General features: G+C 39.4%; 1 protein-coding gene across 1 annotated transcript; it reads right to left on the bottom strand.

Moving 5' to 3' along the window:
* Window positions 1–857: 857 nt before the first annotated feature.
* On the bottom strand, window positions 858–14,815 carry zgc:91999 (uncharacterized protein LOC445104 homolog). The gene is made up of 9 exons (XM_027154169.2): window positions 14,657–14,815; window positions 14,297–14,453; window positions 4,442–4,677; window positions 2,811–2,966; window positions 2,554–2,729; window positions 2,058–2,178; window positions 1,879–1,949; window positions 1,188–1,267; window positions 858–1,082 (listed from the first exon to the last, which is right to left on the bottom strand). The coding sequence occupies exons 1-9, from the start codon at window positions 14,699–14,701 to the stop codon at window positions 970–972; spliced, it is 1,155 nt and encodes a 384-aa protein (XP_027009970.2). The 5' UTR covers window positions 14,702–14,815; the 3' UTR covers window positions 858–969.
* Between the last annotated feature and the right edge of the window lie 233 nt (window positions 14,816–15,048).

Genomic DNA, 15,048 nt, shown 5'->3' with positions numbered 1-15,048 from the left:
AGACATCCAGGCTGTCTCGCCCTGCAACACCTTAACATTAACACCTCCTCAAGAGTGTTTCATGATGAGAGAAGTTCAGCACAGTTGGCACAATACAGTGTACACAGCAGAGGAGTCACTCACAAGAGAGCTTAGAGTTCGCCAGGGCTCTTGTTGGCAAAGGCGAAGTTTATGGAGTGATGAGGCAAAGATTGATGTTTTGTCTATGATGGGACCCGATCGGTTTAGTGTCACAAGGGTGAGGAGTACAATGAAAAATGCACGGTATCAACAGTAAAGTATGGGGTAGAAGTGTTCTTGTGTGGGGTCGCATGAGTGCTGCAGGTGTCGGGGCGTTGTATTTCATAGATGGAATCATGAATTCACAGACATACTGTGAAATACTAAAAGAGAAAATGCCATCACTCTGTGCCCAAATTCACCAGGCATGCTTTTAACATGATAATGACCCAAAACATACATCTAAGACCACTGGTTCATTTCTGAGGAGAAACAGGGTAAAAGCGGGTAAAAACCCAGTAGAACACTTCTGAGGCATTCTGAAAAGACAAGTTGAACATCTTTCTCCATCCAGCATCCAGGACCTGAAAGTGTCCATACATCTATAATGGAAAACGATAGATGTAGCTGTATGTCATCAACTTGTTCATTAATATCCAGCAGAATTGGTGCTACACCTCATTTGAATTAAATGTATTGTTTTTCTTATTCTAAAGATAAGGTGTCCACAATCGTTAATATAAATTAAAAGTTTAATAAAACTGTAAAAATTCAGCAAATTGTTCTCCTATTCACTGAGAATTTGAAAAAAATCTTAATTTTCAAAGAGCACTGTATATAAATGATGATAATAATGATTATGATAAATTGTTGTTTATTGTTAATTGTGTGCTTACAGATGATGATAACCTGATAAGACTCACTAATGCACACTAATTAACAGTTTTTACAGTAACTCTGGTGATGATGTCACTGCACTGGCAGAACATAATTGGCTGGATAATAGCCTTCTACTCCCCCTTCTTTAACTCCACGAGACCAGCCCTGGTCGTCTTCGTCCTCCACCTTTAGAAACTCTTCGCCTTCAGACACACATTCACACAGGAGATAAATTATATTCTCTCATGGTTTGCTCTTGTGTACATGTATAATGCAGGACATGTTGTGGCATAAATCAAGCATATCACCTGCTTTAAATGACAGCTCATCCTCATCCTCCCCAATGTAGGTATACAGAGCTCGAACACGCACTCCTCCAATCATTACACTGAGAGAGGGAAAGTGGGTTTCTTTAGAGTTTCTGCCATAGTGCTGTATTCAGAAGTGAAATATTTGCATATTGAGGATTTAAAAAGGCCATTTGTCAAGATTCCACTACTTAACCCTTGACAGAGTCTTGATGGAGTCCCTGTCTGCACTTTGCACATAATGTACATTGCCCATCACCTGATTACCTAGCAATGTTCTCCTCTCTTTCTGTCGAGCTATACATGCCACTCCCAAGTCTGTTAGTCTCTTCTTATGGAGCTGCTTCATATATCCTGATGTTCTACCACTTGTTGGAGTCTCGTCGTCTGGTGGTCACCCTGCCAGGGATTGATCTTCATGGTCAACCAGTGTCTCATGGGACTGTTGTGAATGGAGCCTTCAAATGGTCTCTGATAAAGACCAGACCATACAGCTGACTGACACAACATTGGTTCAAAGGCATGACAGTATCTGGGTGGCTCCATCCACAACAACCCCATGAGACACTGGCTGACCATGCAGATCAATCCCTGGTAGGGTGACCACCGAACAACAAGACTCCAACCAGGGGTATGATGATGATGATGATGATGATGATGATGATGATGATGATGATGATGATGCTCTTACCTTTTTGGCTCCTCAATCTGTGGATATGGTTTCTTTATATGTTTCTGCTTCTTACATGGAGGAACCCACTCCTACACACATATATTAACTTGCTGTCAAACTTGATTCTGGACCAAATGTATTACACACACACACACACACACACACACACACACACACACACACACACACACACACACCTGCAGTGTGGGCCAGTGTGTGTTCATTCCTGGGCCATGATTGTTTCTCCACCACTGCAAATCTTCTTGCTCATTAATTGACATAATTGTGTGTAACAGTTCACTGTACACAGCCTTCACACTGAAACAAACACATAAACAGGTTGTGTACAGAAACAGAATTGAAATAGATAGATAGATAGATAGATAGATAGATAGATAGATAGATAGATAGATAGATAGATAGATAGATAGATAGATAGATAGATAGATAGATAAATTTAAAGGTTAAAATTAAGTTATTATATATCTCTTACATCTATCCCTAGATAGGGATTCTTTATTTTGCATTTCACAAATTTGGATTGTAATTAATTAGAAGGATTCGACTGAAATTCTTGTTGTTTTTAACAGCAGCAGCTGATTTGACAATAGTGCAGCTACACATTGTATAAAACGCTTATTTAAATATGTTATATATGTAATAAACACCCACACAGTCAGTGTTTTTAGATACCTGGGGTTGTTGGTGATGTCCAGATGTGTGTGTATAGATAACAGAGTGTTTTTTAGAAAGCTGATTCTGATTTTTTCCTGCTCCTGTGATTGATCAAATACTGACTCCATTTCCTCCATGTAACGTGGAGTGTAGCCAATCAGATCATCCAGAACCGTCACATAGTGTTCACGTGCCTACACATATATGAACATTCATCGTCATCATTTTCACTATCATCATTATTTTATGTGTGCTTGTGAGTTTGTGTGTCTCACATGTTGTCTGTCCTGTTCCGCTGTCTTCTTGGCCTGTTGGATTTTGTTGAGTGTGTGTTCATTTCGGTTGACGTTGTCTCTGATCTGGCATTCTTTATTCAATACATTCTGCTCCTTCTGACACGATTTATGATAGGCCCGCCGTGCTTTCTCTAGCTACACACACACACACACACACACACACACACACTGTTAGGAACAGCAAATTACTATCTATGTGATCTCCAATCTTTTCTACTGTAATAATACAAATTGTATATAAGTTTAAGAACCAATCTTAAATCTTATTTAATAATTGATTACACAATCTAGATTGGTCTGTTTTTTATTTACATTTTTGACAGGTAGAGAAATATTAGGTATGCTTGTGATCATGTTAGGGTGATACTTAACATATATATATATATGAGAAAAATTATTCTATATATATTGTGTGTGTGGAGTTTGCATGTTCTCCCTGTGCCTCGGGGGTTTCCTCCGGGTACTCCGGTTTCCTCCCCCGGTCCAAAGACATGCATGGTAGGTTGATTGGCATCTCTGGAAAATTGTCCGTAGTGTGTGTGTGTTTGTGTGTGTGCCCTGTGATGGGTTGGCACTCTGTCCAGGGTGTATCCTGCCTCGATGCCCGATGACGCCTGAGATACCTGAGGCACAGGCTCCCCGTGACCCGAGAAGTTCGGATAAAGCGGTAGGAAATGAGATGTGAGTGAGTCATATATATGTATTTTTACTCCATTACTTCCTACCACTGGACTTCACCACATCCAATATGCGACCGGTTTTTATTAAAACGACTGGCAGATATTAGTGAGGAAAGAGTGACAAAAAGGCAAAAACAAGTGAAGAGAAAAGCGATGAAGAAAATTAAGCAAAATTAATGTAAAGAAAACAGAAATTGTAGCAATTAAGGTAAGTTAAGTAAAGGTAAGGTAAGTTAAGTAAAGGTAAGGTAAGTTAAGTTAAGGTAAGGTAAGTTAAGTTAAGGTAAGGTAAGTTAAGTTAAGAGAATTTCAGTTAAGTTTGTTAATTTTAGTGAAGTTTAATTAAGTTCCATTTAAGTGTAAAGTAGCATTAAGTGTACAGCAGTGAGTAAGTGAACGAATGTGAAAGTGTACGTATGAGACAAAATTCCACCTGTTTACTCCTCCCTCAACCTCAAAAAAACAGTTTATTTTTTTAACATTCTCTTTTATTACTGTATGTTTTTATACAATATTTGTCATTTATAAATACAGGTACTGAACATTTATATATACTGTACATTTATATATATACTGTACATTTATATATATACTGTACATTTATATATACTGTACATTTATATATATACTGTACATTTATATATACTGTACATTTATATATATACTGTACATTTATATATATACTGTACATTTATATATACTGTACTGAACATTTATCATATTCAAAACACATAAACAAAACAACTGGTGTGGAATTTTGCGAGCTGGAACGGATTAATGGGATTTCGATTCATTTAAACGGGGAAAATTGTTTTGAGATACGAGCAGAGTCACGGAACGAATTAAACTTGTATCTCGAGGCATGACTCGATGTTTGAGAACAGGGTCTCAATGGAAAATCAACTTCTTGTATTTGAAACATATTTTTACCTTCTTAAGTTTTTTGATCCAGGGCTTCTGAGCACGTCCAAACTCTCGTTTCAGATTCCGTGACTCACGAAAACCACAAAACATCTTCCTCTTAAATGCGTCCTTCTGCCAGGAACGAATATGCTGCCCATCTTCTGAAATAAGGGAGTGAGAGATAGATGTGTGTAGAAAAGACAGATGCTCGGTGGAGGAGAAAAAGCACTGCCATGCTTTCAAGAGGGAACCATACATTGGCACTGAAAGGAAAACAGAGATACATCAAGTGAGACAAAAATCGATAGTATATACTGTATACACAACACCGCTCAGAATTTTGGGATCACATGCAATGGACAAAAGAGCACAGACATTGAATTTCAAATCCATTCAATTCAATATATTTGTATTTTAACAATTCAGACTGTTTCAAAGCAGCTTTATAGAAGTATAGGAACAGAAGAGAAAAAATAATCATGATAAGAGGAAGAAACCTTGAGAGAAACCAGACTCAGAAGTGAACCTCATCGTCATTTGGGTGACAATGCACAGGAAATAATGTAAATGTAAATAATGTCCTTTCTACAACAGTTTATAACAGTGCAACTATGAGCTCCTGAGGAACTAATGGGTCATCATAAACTCAGTATGGGTCACTATGTTATTGCTGATAAAGACCAGATCATTAAGACTGACACAACATTGGTTCAAAGCAGGCATGACAGTTTCCAGGCAGCCTCTTCAACAACACTCCTATGTTTAATCCCCTGCAGGGTGACCACCAGCAATGAGAAGTAGCACCGTAAGAAGAGAAGATCAGACTAGGAACTCGAAATACTGTGAGCTTAGGAGTGACATATATAGCTCGACAGAGAGAGAGAGAGAGAGAGAGAGAGAGAGAGAGAGAGAGAGAGAGAGAGAGAGAGAGAGAGAGAGAGAGAAGAAAATTGTTAGATATGCTTGTAATCAGGTGAATGACAATGTAAATTATGTTCAAAGTACAGACATGGACTTCAGCTATGACAGCATAACTAAAAGGCTAGAACCGGAAGGCGTGACAGACATGAGGGCTTCCTGGGATGTAAAGCTTCCCACCACTTCACAGCAAACCTTGAGCTACTTGTGAGGGTGATAAGCCGACAGCATCCAGACATCCCAGTTCACTCTATGCCCATGAACCCTCCAGATCTGCTCCTTTACCTAAGAAAAGCTATTCATAAAAAGCTAGACTGAACAAATGTGTTTTTATCCTGGACTTAAACACTGAGACTGTGTCTGAGACCTGAACACTAATTGGAAGTGTGTTCCATAACTTTGGGGCTCTGTGAGAATAAGCTCTGCCCCCTGCTGGAGACTTTTGTACTTGAGGTACAGTTGGGGGGGTTCGGTGCCTTGCTCAAGGGCACCCCAGTCGTGGTATTGCCAGCCCGAAACTTGAACCCACAAACTCAGGGTTAACCATTAGGCCATGACTTCCCTTGTTAAGTGTAGTCACCATTTATATGTAGGGCCAGGAGAGGACTGTCTCTTTAACACAACTAACAACTAAGGTCTAAATCCTGACTGATACATTACATGAATATTATTCCTATGTAGGTCTGAACATAACTGCTGAGCTACAACATTTTCTAGGATCTTGAAGATAAAGCGGAGGTTTGATATTGGCCTTTAGTTAGACAGCTGGTTTGGGTCAAGGTCAGGTTATTTAATAAAAGGTTTAATAACCACTTTGCCACCTCATAGCTTAAATTAAATTGGAACATTATAAAATAAAAATTTATTATCTTTAGAAATGCTGCAGTGTTAAATACAAATTTAGGATTATTTTTGTTATCTTCAATAAGGCTGGAGAAATACATTGATCTAGCAGCACTAAGAAGTGTTTTGTAGCTATGATGGCTTTCCTTCTATGCTAATCAAAATACCGATCATTTAGTTTGATGCCATTTATGTTTTAAATTTAAATTTAGGAAATTTAAATTTCCTAGCTGATTGTTTTAAAGTTCATGTGTTGTCATTGTATCAGGGTGCTAGTTTTTTCCCTTTAATTACTTTCCTTTTAAGTGGAGCTATAATATCTATGGCAGGCATGTCCAAAGTCCGGGCCAGGGGCCAATTACAGCCCGTGTTGAAATTTCCATCGGCCCACAGCCTCTGGCATAAAATTAATAATGTGTGGCCCGCCAGCACTGTTTTATATACTTTACCAGAAGATGGCAGCCGATCCGTGGCCGCACTATCACTGGATGATCCTTTATAGCCCATTTCTAAAATGGCGACTGTAACGCAGAAAAGGAAATACGCCAAGAGACTGTGGCTGTTTTCATGGAATTCAATATCAAGAGGCACTATGAAACATGCTAACTATGACAAGATAACTGTGAACGAACTTCATGAAAAAATAAAGCAACGGCACAGCAGCGTTTTTTTACAAGAGCCTGTGAGTCAAATTAAAATGCCACAAAGGCGAGCTATGAGGTGGCAAAGCTGATTGCCAAGCACTGCAAACATTTTACAGAGGGCGAATTTATTAAAGACTGCGTGATGAAAATTGTGGAGAACATTTGTCCTGAGAAGAAGCAAGAGTTTGCCAATGTTTGCCTGGCTTGTAACACAGTTGTACGGAGAATTGAAGACGTTTCATCGGATATTAAGAGGCAATTAGAGGCAAAAGCAGTGAAAGAGTTTGACTTTTATTCATTAGCCTGCGATGAAAGCACGGTTGCATCTGACACTGTGCAGTTACTGATTTTTTTGAGAGGAGTGGACAATGAGATGATTGTGAGTGAAGAGCTACTTGACCTCCAGAGCCTGAAGAACCAAACAAGAGAAGCAGACTTATTTGCTTCTGTTTGTTCTGCAGCAGATGACATGAAACTATCGTGGAATAAAGTCAATGGGATTATTACAGATGGTGCACCTGCTATGGCTGGTGAGCGAAGAGGATTAGCAACCCTAGTCTGTAACAAAGTCAAAGAAGAAGGAGTTAAAGCAATAAAACTCCACTGCATTATTCACCAACAAGTTCTCTGAACACATCTGAAATATAACCAGTGATAATTACATTCGCACCAAGCCCTGTGTCACCACCAGTTTCAACAGTTTCTACTCGACATCCAGGCTGAATATGGAGATGTTGCGTATCACAACGATGTAAGATGGCTCAGTCAGGGGTCTGCACTGCAGCACTTCTACTGTCTTAAGAAGGAAATCGGACAATTCTTGGAAAAAAGGTCAACCGATGCCAGAACTATCTGATCCTGTTTGGCTAGCTGACTTTGGATTTTTAGTGGATATAATACGACATCTGAATGCGCTAAACACGAGCCTTCAGGGGCAAGGTTTGAAACAGCAACCACGTAGGATGGCATTTGAGAAACAGCAAATTGCAGATGAACAGATTCAGCAGAATCTTGATGCTGTCCTAGCCTCATCAAGTAAAAGCTGCTGGGCTTCACCCCTTGTAACAGTGTATAAGAAAGACCAAAAATACCGTCTAGGTGTATACTACCGGACACAAAATGAGTGCACCATAAAAGATGTCTACCCACTCCCAAGAATCTAAGACACACTTAAACACCCTGTCCATGGCAAAGTGATTTAGCACATTGCACCTTGCCTCCGGTTACCGGCAAGTGGAGTTGATCCCACAGGCAAGACAGGCAACTGCGTTCTGTAGCAGGAAAGGGATTTTTGCATGGAAAGTTATGCCGTTTGGCCTTTGCAATGCCCTGGCAATGTTCCAATGCTACCTAGTATACTTAGAAGACATCATTGTGCTGGACAAGGACGTGAAGGAAATGCTCCAGCACCTGGCAAAGGTGTTTAAAATGTTGCACCAAGCCAACCTGAAATTGAAACCCGTCATGTGTTTGTCTCTTCCACCGCCAGGTGGTCTACCTGGGCCACATCGTCTCAGAACATAGTCTAGCTACTGACCCTGAGACAGTGCAGAAATTTCGAGAGTGGCCACAGCTCATGACCGTTAATGAAGTCCAACAGTTTGTGGGTCTTGCATCCTACTACAGACGATTTGTCAAAGACTTCGCCACAGTTGCAAAGCCCCTTTACAACTTACTAAGAAAACATGCCCAATTTCACTGGACCTCTTAGAGCCAACAGGCCTTTGACAACTTAAAGGAGCTGCTCACTACCTCCCCAGTCCTTAGCTATAGACAGTGGTGATCTCATTCTGGATACAGACACAAGCAATTTTATAATTAGGGATGTGTTGTCTCAACTGCAGAAGGACAGGAACGCGTTCTAGCATGGAAGTCAGAGTCTTCTTGCCAACGGAACAGAATTACTGCACCACGCGGAGGGAAATTTTAGAGGTATTGGAGTTCACAACACATTTTGTTAATACCTGTTTGGCAGATCCATCACTGTACAGACGGACCATAGTACCCTACAATGGCTAATAGGATGACAGAACCAGAGGGACAGCGTGCCAGATGACTCGAGAAACTTGGGGAGTATGACTTCAATGTTGTTCACTGACCTGGGCGCTGTCATGAAAATGCTGTTTTCCTTTCCTGCAGGCCATGTCATGCCATGCAACTTGACTCCGCAACCTTAAGAATCCCACCTTTAGTAGCCCTCAGCTCTGTCACCAGGTAGTCCAGTGTGACTTCAATGGCGAACCAGTAAACATGGTAAACGTAATACAACCTGTCAACACAACCAGTAATTCTTCATTCTCTGGGTGGATTACTGAAGAACTGCATGCTGCCGAAGCAGCCTAACCTGACATTGTTTCCATTAAGAGGTTGAAGGATATTGAGGGACATGTCACCCTATGGCCCAGCAACAAAAGCCTACTGGGGTCAGTGGCTAAATAATACTTGGTACAAGAGAGCAGCCAGGACACGCTACTAGGTCGGTACCTTGTCAAGGGAACAAAACGAGCGAAAAACAAAATCAGGAAGTTTCTCCCCAACTACAATGGTTCTTACTTTATCCTGGGACATCTGGACAATTTAGGGTACCACATCAATTTAGTGTACAAAACCCAAGCACCAAAGTAAAAGTTGTTCACCATGACAAGCTCAAACTTTACTATTCCAAACCTTACTCAGAAATTTGCCGATCTCAAGAAGTTCTCACCCCAAACCTGGATGCAGAGGGAGCTGAACTTGACTTGAATTTATCTAATTTCTTCATGGCGGAAACCAGAAATTCCGTTGGCCCAGACAGCATGCCTCTCATTGATGACACTGGTGTGGTGATGACAGACCAGGACACAGCGGATGTTCACTGAAGTTGTAGGATGTGGTAGCTCAGTGGTTAAGGTGTTGGACTTCTGATTAAAAGGTCATAGGTTTGAATCCCAGGTCCACCAACCCTCAATGCTTATTTGTATAAATTTAAAAAAAAAAAAGTCACTCTGGATAAGAGTGTCTGCTAAATGCCATAATTGTTGATGTAATGGGGTGAAGGTACCATGGTGCAACAGGATTTAACAGGGACTGTTATTGGCCAAATGAGGGGTAGGACACAACAAGTCAGGAGACCATCAAGGAGGTTTGGGGACTGGACTAATTGATTATTAAAGACTAAGAAATAAAAATGTAAATTTATATAGCGCCTTTCCCAAGCTCAAGGACACTTTACAAGGTACAGTATAGACAAATGAAATATAGTGTAACATACAGTACATATGCATATTTGTCAGACATTTGCCCAGGATGAAGGATCATACATATACAGTACATATAACCTTTACCCTCCTGCAGGCCAGTAGTAGGGAAGTCAGCTGGTCACTTAGCTGGACTTAATTATTTCACTATTTGTGTTGGGACTGAACTATTAATGCTTCAACAAAAGGACCCCCTTCACCAGCTACTCTTTATCCCCTCCCCGCACCATGCTTTCCTTCAACTTTATGGTCTGTTTACCCAGTCACAAGGAGTTGTAATATATTGGCCAGTGCCCCCATTAAGTGGAGTTGCTTGAATGAACTGTATGCTTTGACGATGGGGCTGCCTATACGGACTGTTGAAAAAAAATACTGTGAATCTATCGTAATATTTTTGTTAAGATGTGAGTTGAAGTATTTTGTATCTGACATGTCATGGCACTGGAGTGGTGTTAAGTTTAATCACCATCCAGAGTGGGGTAGTGTTGCAGGAGAGGGGAAATAGGAGTTGACGCTTTAAGATCACTATATATGGGTGTTGCAGTCCACAGTGCGTGCATTGTGGGTTGTGTAAATGGCGACATGTGCTGAAGTGACATGCGATCTCACTGTGTGCTACAGTATGTAGGTAAAATCAGGGGGAAGTTTGTACTCTGCTTTGATTTTAAGTTCACTCAAGCTTGGTGGACGTAGGAATCAAACTCACAACCTTTCGATCGGTAGCCCAGCACCTTAACCACTAGGCTACGACATGCAAATGATCCAAAATGCGGCTTGTTTTCATACAGATTCAAAACACTGATGCTGGCCTACAAAGCCAAAAATGGACCAGCTCCCTCTTACCTCAAAGCCCTCATCATTCCTCACACTGCACCCCGCAACCTCTGATCTACCAGCACTCGACTGGTTCCACCATCTCTCAGGGTAAGAGGCAAGTATACTACAAGACTCTTCTCTGTACTGGCACCGAGGTGGTGGAATGAACTTCCCCTAGAGGTCCGGACAGCCGAGTCACTGGCTATTTTCAAGCGGCGGTTGAAGACCTACTTATTCAGGAAACACTTCAACTAGCACTTCTTTCCTTATCTTTTGCATTTAGTATATATATAAAAAAAACACAACCTTTGACACTTTTTCATTGTAACTTTAAACAATGTTTTAAACTCATGGTATCTTAAGTATGTAACCTAGTGAGCAGCATTAATGTATTCAGTGTTAGAGATTTAAGCACTTATGTACGTCGCTCTGGATAAGGGGTCTGTCACATGCTGTAAATGTAAAAAAAATGTCAAACTTATTTTCTATGCTCATAAGCTGGTTACACAATCACACTTCTTTGAATCATTATACAGTTAAAGATGTCAGATTAAAGTACTACATTACCTGTTACGGGCCTCTGATCAGAGTCTCCTTGCTGGTGTTTCTTGATCTTAGTACTTTTGAACACCACAGATCATGTTATTCTACTTGAGGTTCCTTCCATTCAAGGGAGTTTTTCCTTGCCACTGCTGCCAGAGTCACCTCAGACTTACTCATTGGGCATAAATACCAACACATTTAAATATATCTAATATTAATCTTGAATTTTGTATTCTATTAATCTTTATATTTTTTTTATAATACCCTTTTGTTCTATGTTTATGTTCTGTAAAGCTGCTTTGAGACGATATTAACTGTAAAAAGTGCCATACCAATAAACTTGAATTGAATTGAGATGTAGCTCAGTGACTTTGAATATACGGTCATGAGTTTGAATAGAAGGTCCACCAAGCTGCCACTGCTGGGCCGCTGAGCAAGGCCCTTAACTATTAATTAGTTAATTAGCTTAATTGTATAAATAAAATAAAAAAGGTAGGTCACTCTGGATAATGGTGTCTGCTAAATGCCTGAAATCTAATGTACTCATTTCAACCATATATATCTGACACAGTACACAGTAAAATAAAACAGCGTTTCCCCAGGATCATGGTGCTACACAGAACAACATAGGGCTAATGAAGTCATTCGTGTGCAACCTAGTACAAACAATCTGAGACAAAGTTCAGTGCAAACAGAAATACAAAGCACTACAGGACAGAGACATAAAATAGCACTGACCAGTGTGCATTCTGTATATTGTACAGTACATCATGCAAAAAAGAGGGTTGTAAACAAAGAATGTACTTGAAACCATATATACACTTAAGTTATAGCAGCAGTTGGATGCTTCCACTGTTATGCTGATGACACACAGCTATACTCTATGTTTCAGCTAAGTAAGATTAGCTAGTCTTTCTGGAGTCCCTGTTTACACTTCACACATAATGGACATTGTCTTTTTATCACATGATCACAAGCATAGCAAAAATTCCACATGTAGACCATGATGCCAGCATCGATCTGCTGTTGTGGCAGTTAATTTTGCACTCTGGTCTCTATTACTGAACATTTTATGGCTTTAGCAGGAAGGAATTACTGTTAAACCTTTAGTGAACTTAGAAATTATGCTTATTTATACAGTAAGTTGCTGTCAAGCTCCTGGTTATACAACCCCACCAGACTAAACACAGTTATAGACAGGATGTATTTATAATCACACTCTCTGGTACATTACAAACTGTATACATTTACAGTATTTAGCAGACACCCTTAACCAGATTGACTTACATTTAAGCTGTATGTTCTGGTCTTTATCAGCAATCAGGTCTGAGCTGAACTCAGAGGTTATGATGACCCATTAGTTCCTCAGGAGCTCTCGGCTGCACTGTTATAAACTGTTGTAGAAAGAACATTATTTACATTGACACTATTTACTGTAGAGTGTCACCCAGATGGGGATGAGGTTCACTTCTGAGTCTGGTTCCTCTCAAGGTTCCTTCCTCATATCATCTCAGGGAGTTTTTCCTCCACCTCCGGTTTGCTCATTAGGTGTAGGGATAGATGTATAGTATCATAAATTTTAAGTTAATCTTTTTTAAATTATTTTTTTTTAAACTTCAATTGTATATATTCACTTATTTATTTTTATTCTTATTTTTTATTCTTCCCATTATTATTATTATAATATATATATTTCCTTTTCTCTCTCTTCTGTTTCCATACTTCTGTAAAGCTGCTTTGAGACCATGGGAAATTGTTAAAAGTGCTATACAAATAAATTGAATTGAATTGATTTGAATAGATCAGGATGTGTTCCCTTTTGAATTTGGTTCTTTAAAGGTTTTATCCTCATATTGTCTCAGGAGGTTTTTCCCTGTAACCATTGTTTTAGCTTGCACATTTGAGCTCAGTTTAGAAAATTAAAATTCTGAATTCTGAATTATATCCTGAATTTATATATTTCTGTAAAACTGCTTTGTGAAAATGTCCATTGTTAAAAGTACACAAATAAGTTGTTAACAAATAAGTTGTTAATATAAGTTGTTAACCTGCTAATAAGCTAATACAGCTGCTTGTACTGCTTGTGTGATAATGCTTTCTGTCCAGTATCTTTGTTTCACTTCGTTTCATGATCTAAAGGCAATTGCCCACTTCACATAGAAAAACAGGTGTTTATATTGGTTTTGTCCATTGTTTTCTTAAGTTCCTCTAGTGCAGCGGTGTCCAATCTTATACGGAAAGGGACGGTATGGTGCAGGTTTTCATTCCAACCAAGCAGAAGCCACACAAGAGTCTACTAAAAGCCAAGAACAACTGATTAAAAAGGTGGAATCAGGTGTGGCTTCTGCTTGGTTTGAATTAAAACCTGCAGCCACACCGGCCCTGTGTGGGTAAGACCGGACACCGCTGCCCTATTGAATAGTAATTTTTTTACTGATGTAGTGGACTTATGAAGTGAGCTTAAATTTTTTAACCTCTTAAATTAATATATATTCCTTCAGAGTATTCCTTCTTATATTTAGATGCCCTTGTTGCTGTCCAAGTGTTGCCAACTAGATTTTTATGTATTGTATACAATGACAATAAAGAACTTTACGTTACCTTACTTTATTTTGCTTTACTTATGGAATGTTGACAATACAAATTCTTCCTGTTCTTACTTATATTATAGCAGCTATCAACAGTCCTTGGAGTGTATAGGTAAAGGACTGTAATAGGTAATAGACTGTAAAGGACTTGTACAGTAAAAATGATAACTAGAACAAGTGCATTGATATTAAACTGCCATTGCAGAAAACTAATCAACACCTTCTGACCAAATACAATTCAGATATTAAGAGCAACAAGGTGAAATAAAAAAGCTGTTGAGAGTCTGTACTTACTGGAGTCAGTTATTTTTTTCCATTTGTTGCTCCACTCAGTAAGTTGTTGAGCGTAACGTTTCTCTATTTGAGCCCGGTCTTTAAAACAGTCCACAATGACATCACAAACCTGGTACGAGTCTTTAGTCCTGTGCACTGTATGGATGTAGTTACCTGGCTAAAAAACCCAGACCCACACACACACACACACACACACACACACACACATTTTTTCATAAACAACAAATTCAGTGACTTTATGTTTATTTGTAATTTATAACATATATACCATGTATTTATTATATGCAATATGTACAGTGTTATCAGTGTTTCCTACAAAGAAAATGAAAAGAGAGAGAAACTTAAACACTAATGTCTCACCATCCAGAAGCTGAGATTGTTGGATTCATCCTGTATATCTGTCATGGTTACAGCTTCAAACACCTGATGTGTATGAGAATTAAAGGACAGAGTATGTGAGAGTAAAAGGGTGTGTGTGAGTGTGTGTGTGTGTGTGAGAGTGTATGTGTGTTAGATGGAATCTAGCAGCAGGAATAGATTCCCTCCCTAACATTCCACTAACCAGCAGAAGCATCCCAAAATAAACTGCACGCAAAAGGTCAACACACACACACACACACACACACACACACACACACACACACACACACACACACACACACAAGAAAAAAAAATCTGCCATACAGTACTATCATAGACATAACCATATACATCTCTCTTTCTCACACAATGTCAGCTCAATTTAGCTCTTT

Source organism: Tachysurus fulvidraco, chromosome 3 (genome assembly GCF_022655615.1).
Source record: "Tachysurus fulvidraco isolate hzauxx_2018 chromosome 3, HZAU_PFXX_2.0, whole genome shotgun sequence".
Taxonomy (NCBI): domain Eukaryota; kingdom Metazoa; phylum Chordata; class Actinopteri; order Siluriformes; family Bagridae; genus Tachysurus; species Tachysurus fulvidraco.
Note: the sequence above shows the minus strand (reverse complement) of the source record. Positions and strands in the feature narration are given on the sequence as shown.

What these genes read in the sequence shown, in the direction of transcription:
- zgc:91999 (XM_027154169.2), bottom strand. Translation starts at nt 14,701, where the DNA reads ATGACAGATATACAGGATGAATCCAACAATCTCAGCTTCTGGATG. An exon ending in GAAAAAAATAACTGACTCCA is followed by an intron (nt 4,678 to 14,296) that starts GTAAGTACAGAC and finishes TTTTCCTTTCAG; the next exon opens with TGCCAATGTATGGTTCCCTC. An exon ending in TGAGCTGTCATTTAAAGCAG is followed by an intron (nt 1,083 to 1,187) that starts GTGATATGCTTG and finishes GTGTGTCTGAAG; the next exon opens with GCGAAGAGTTTCTAAAGGTG.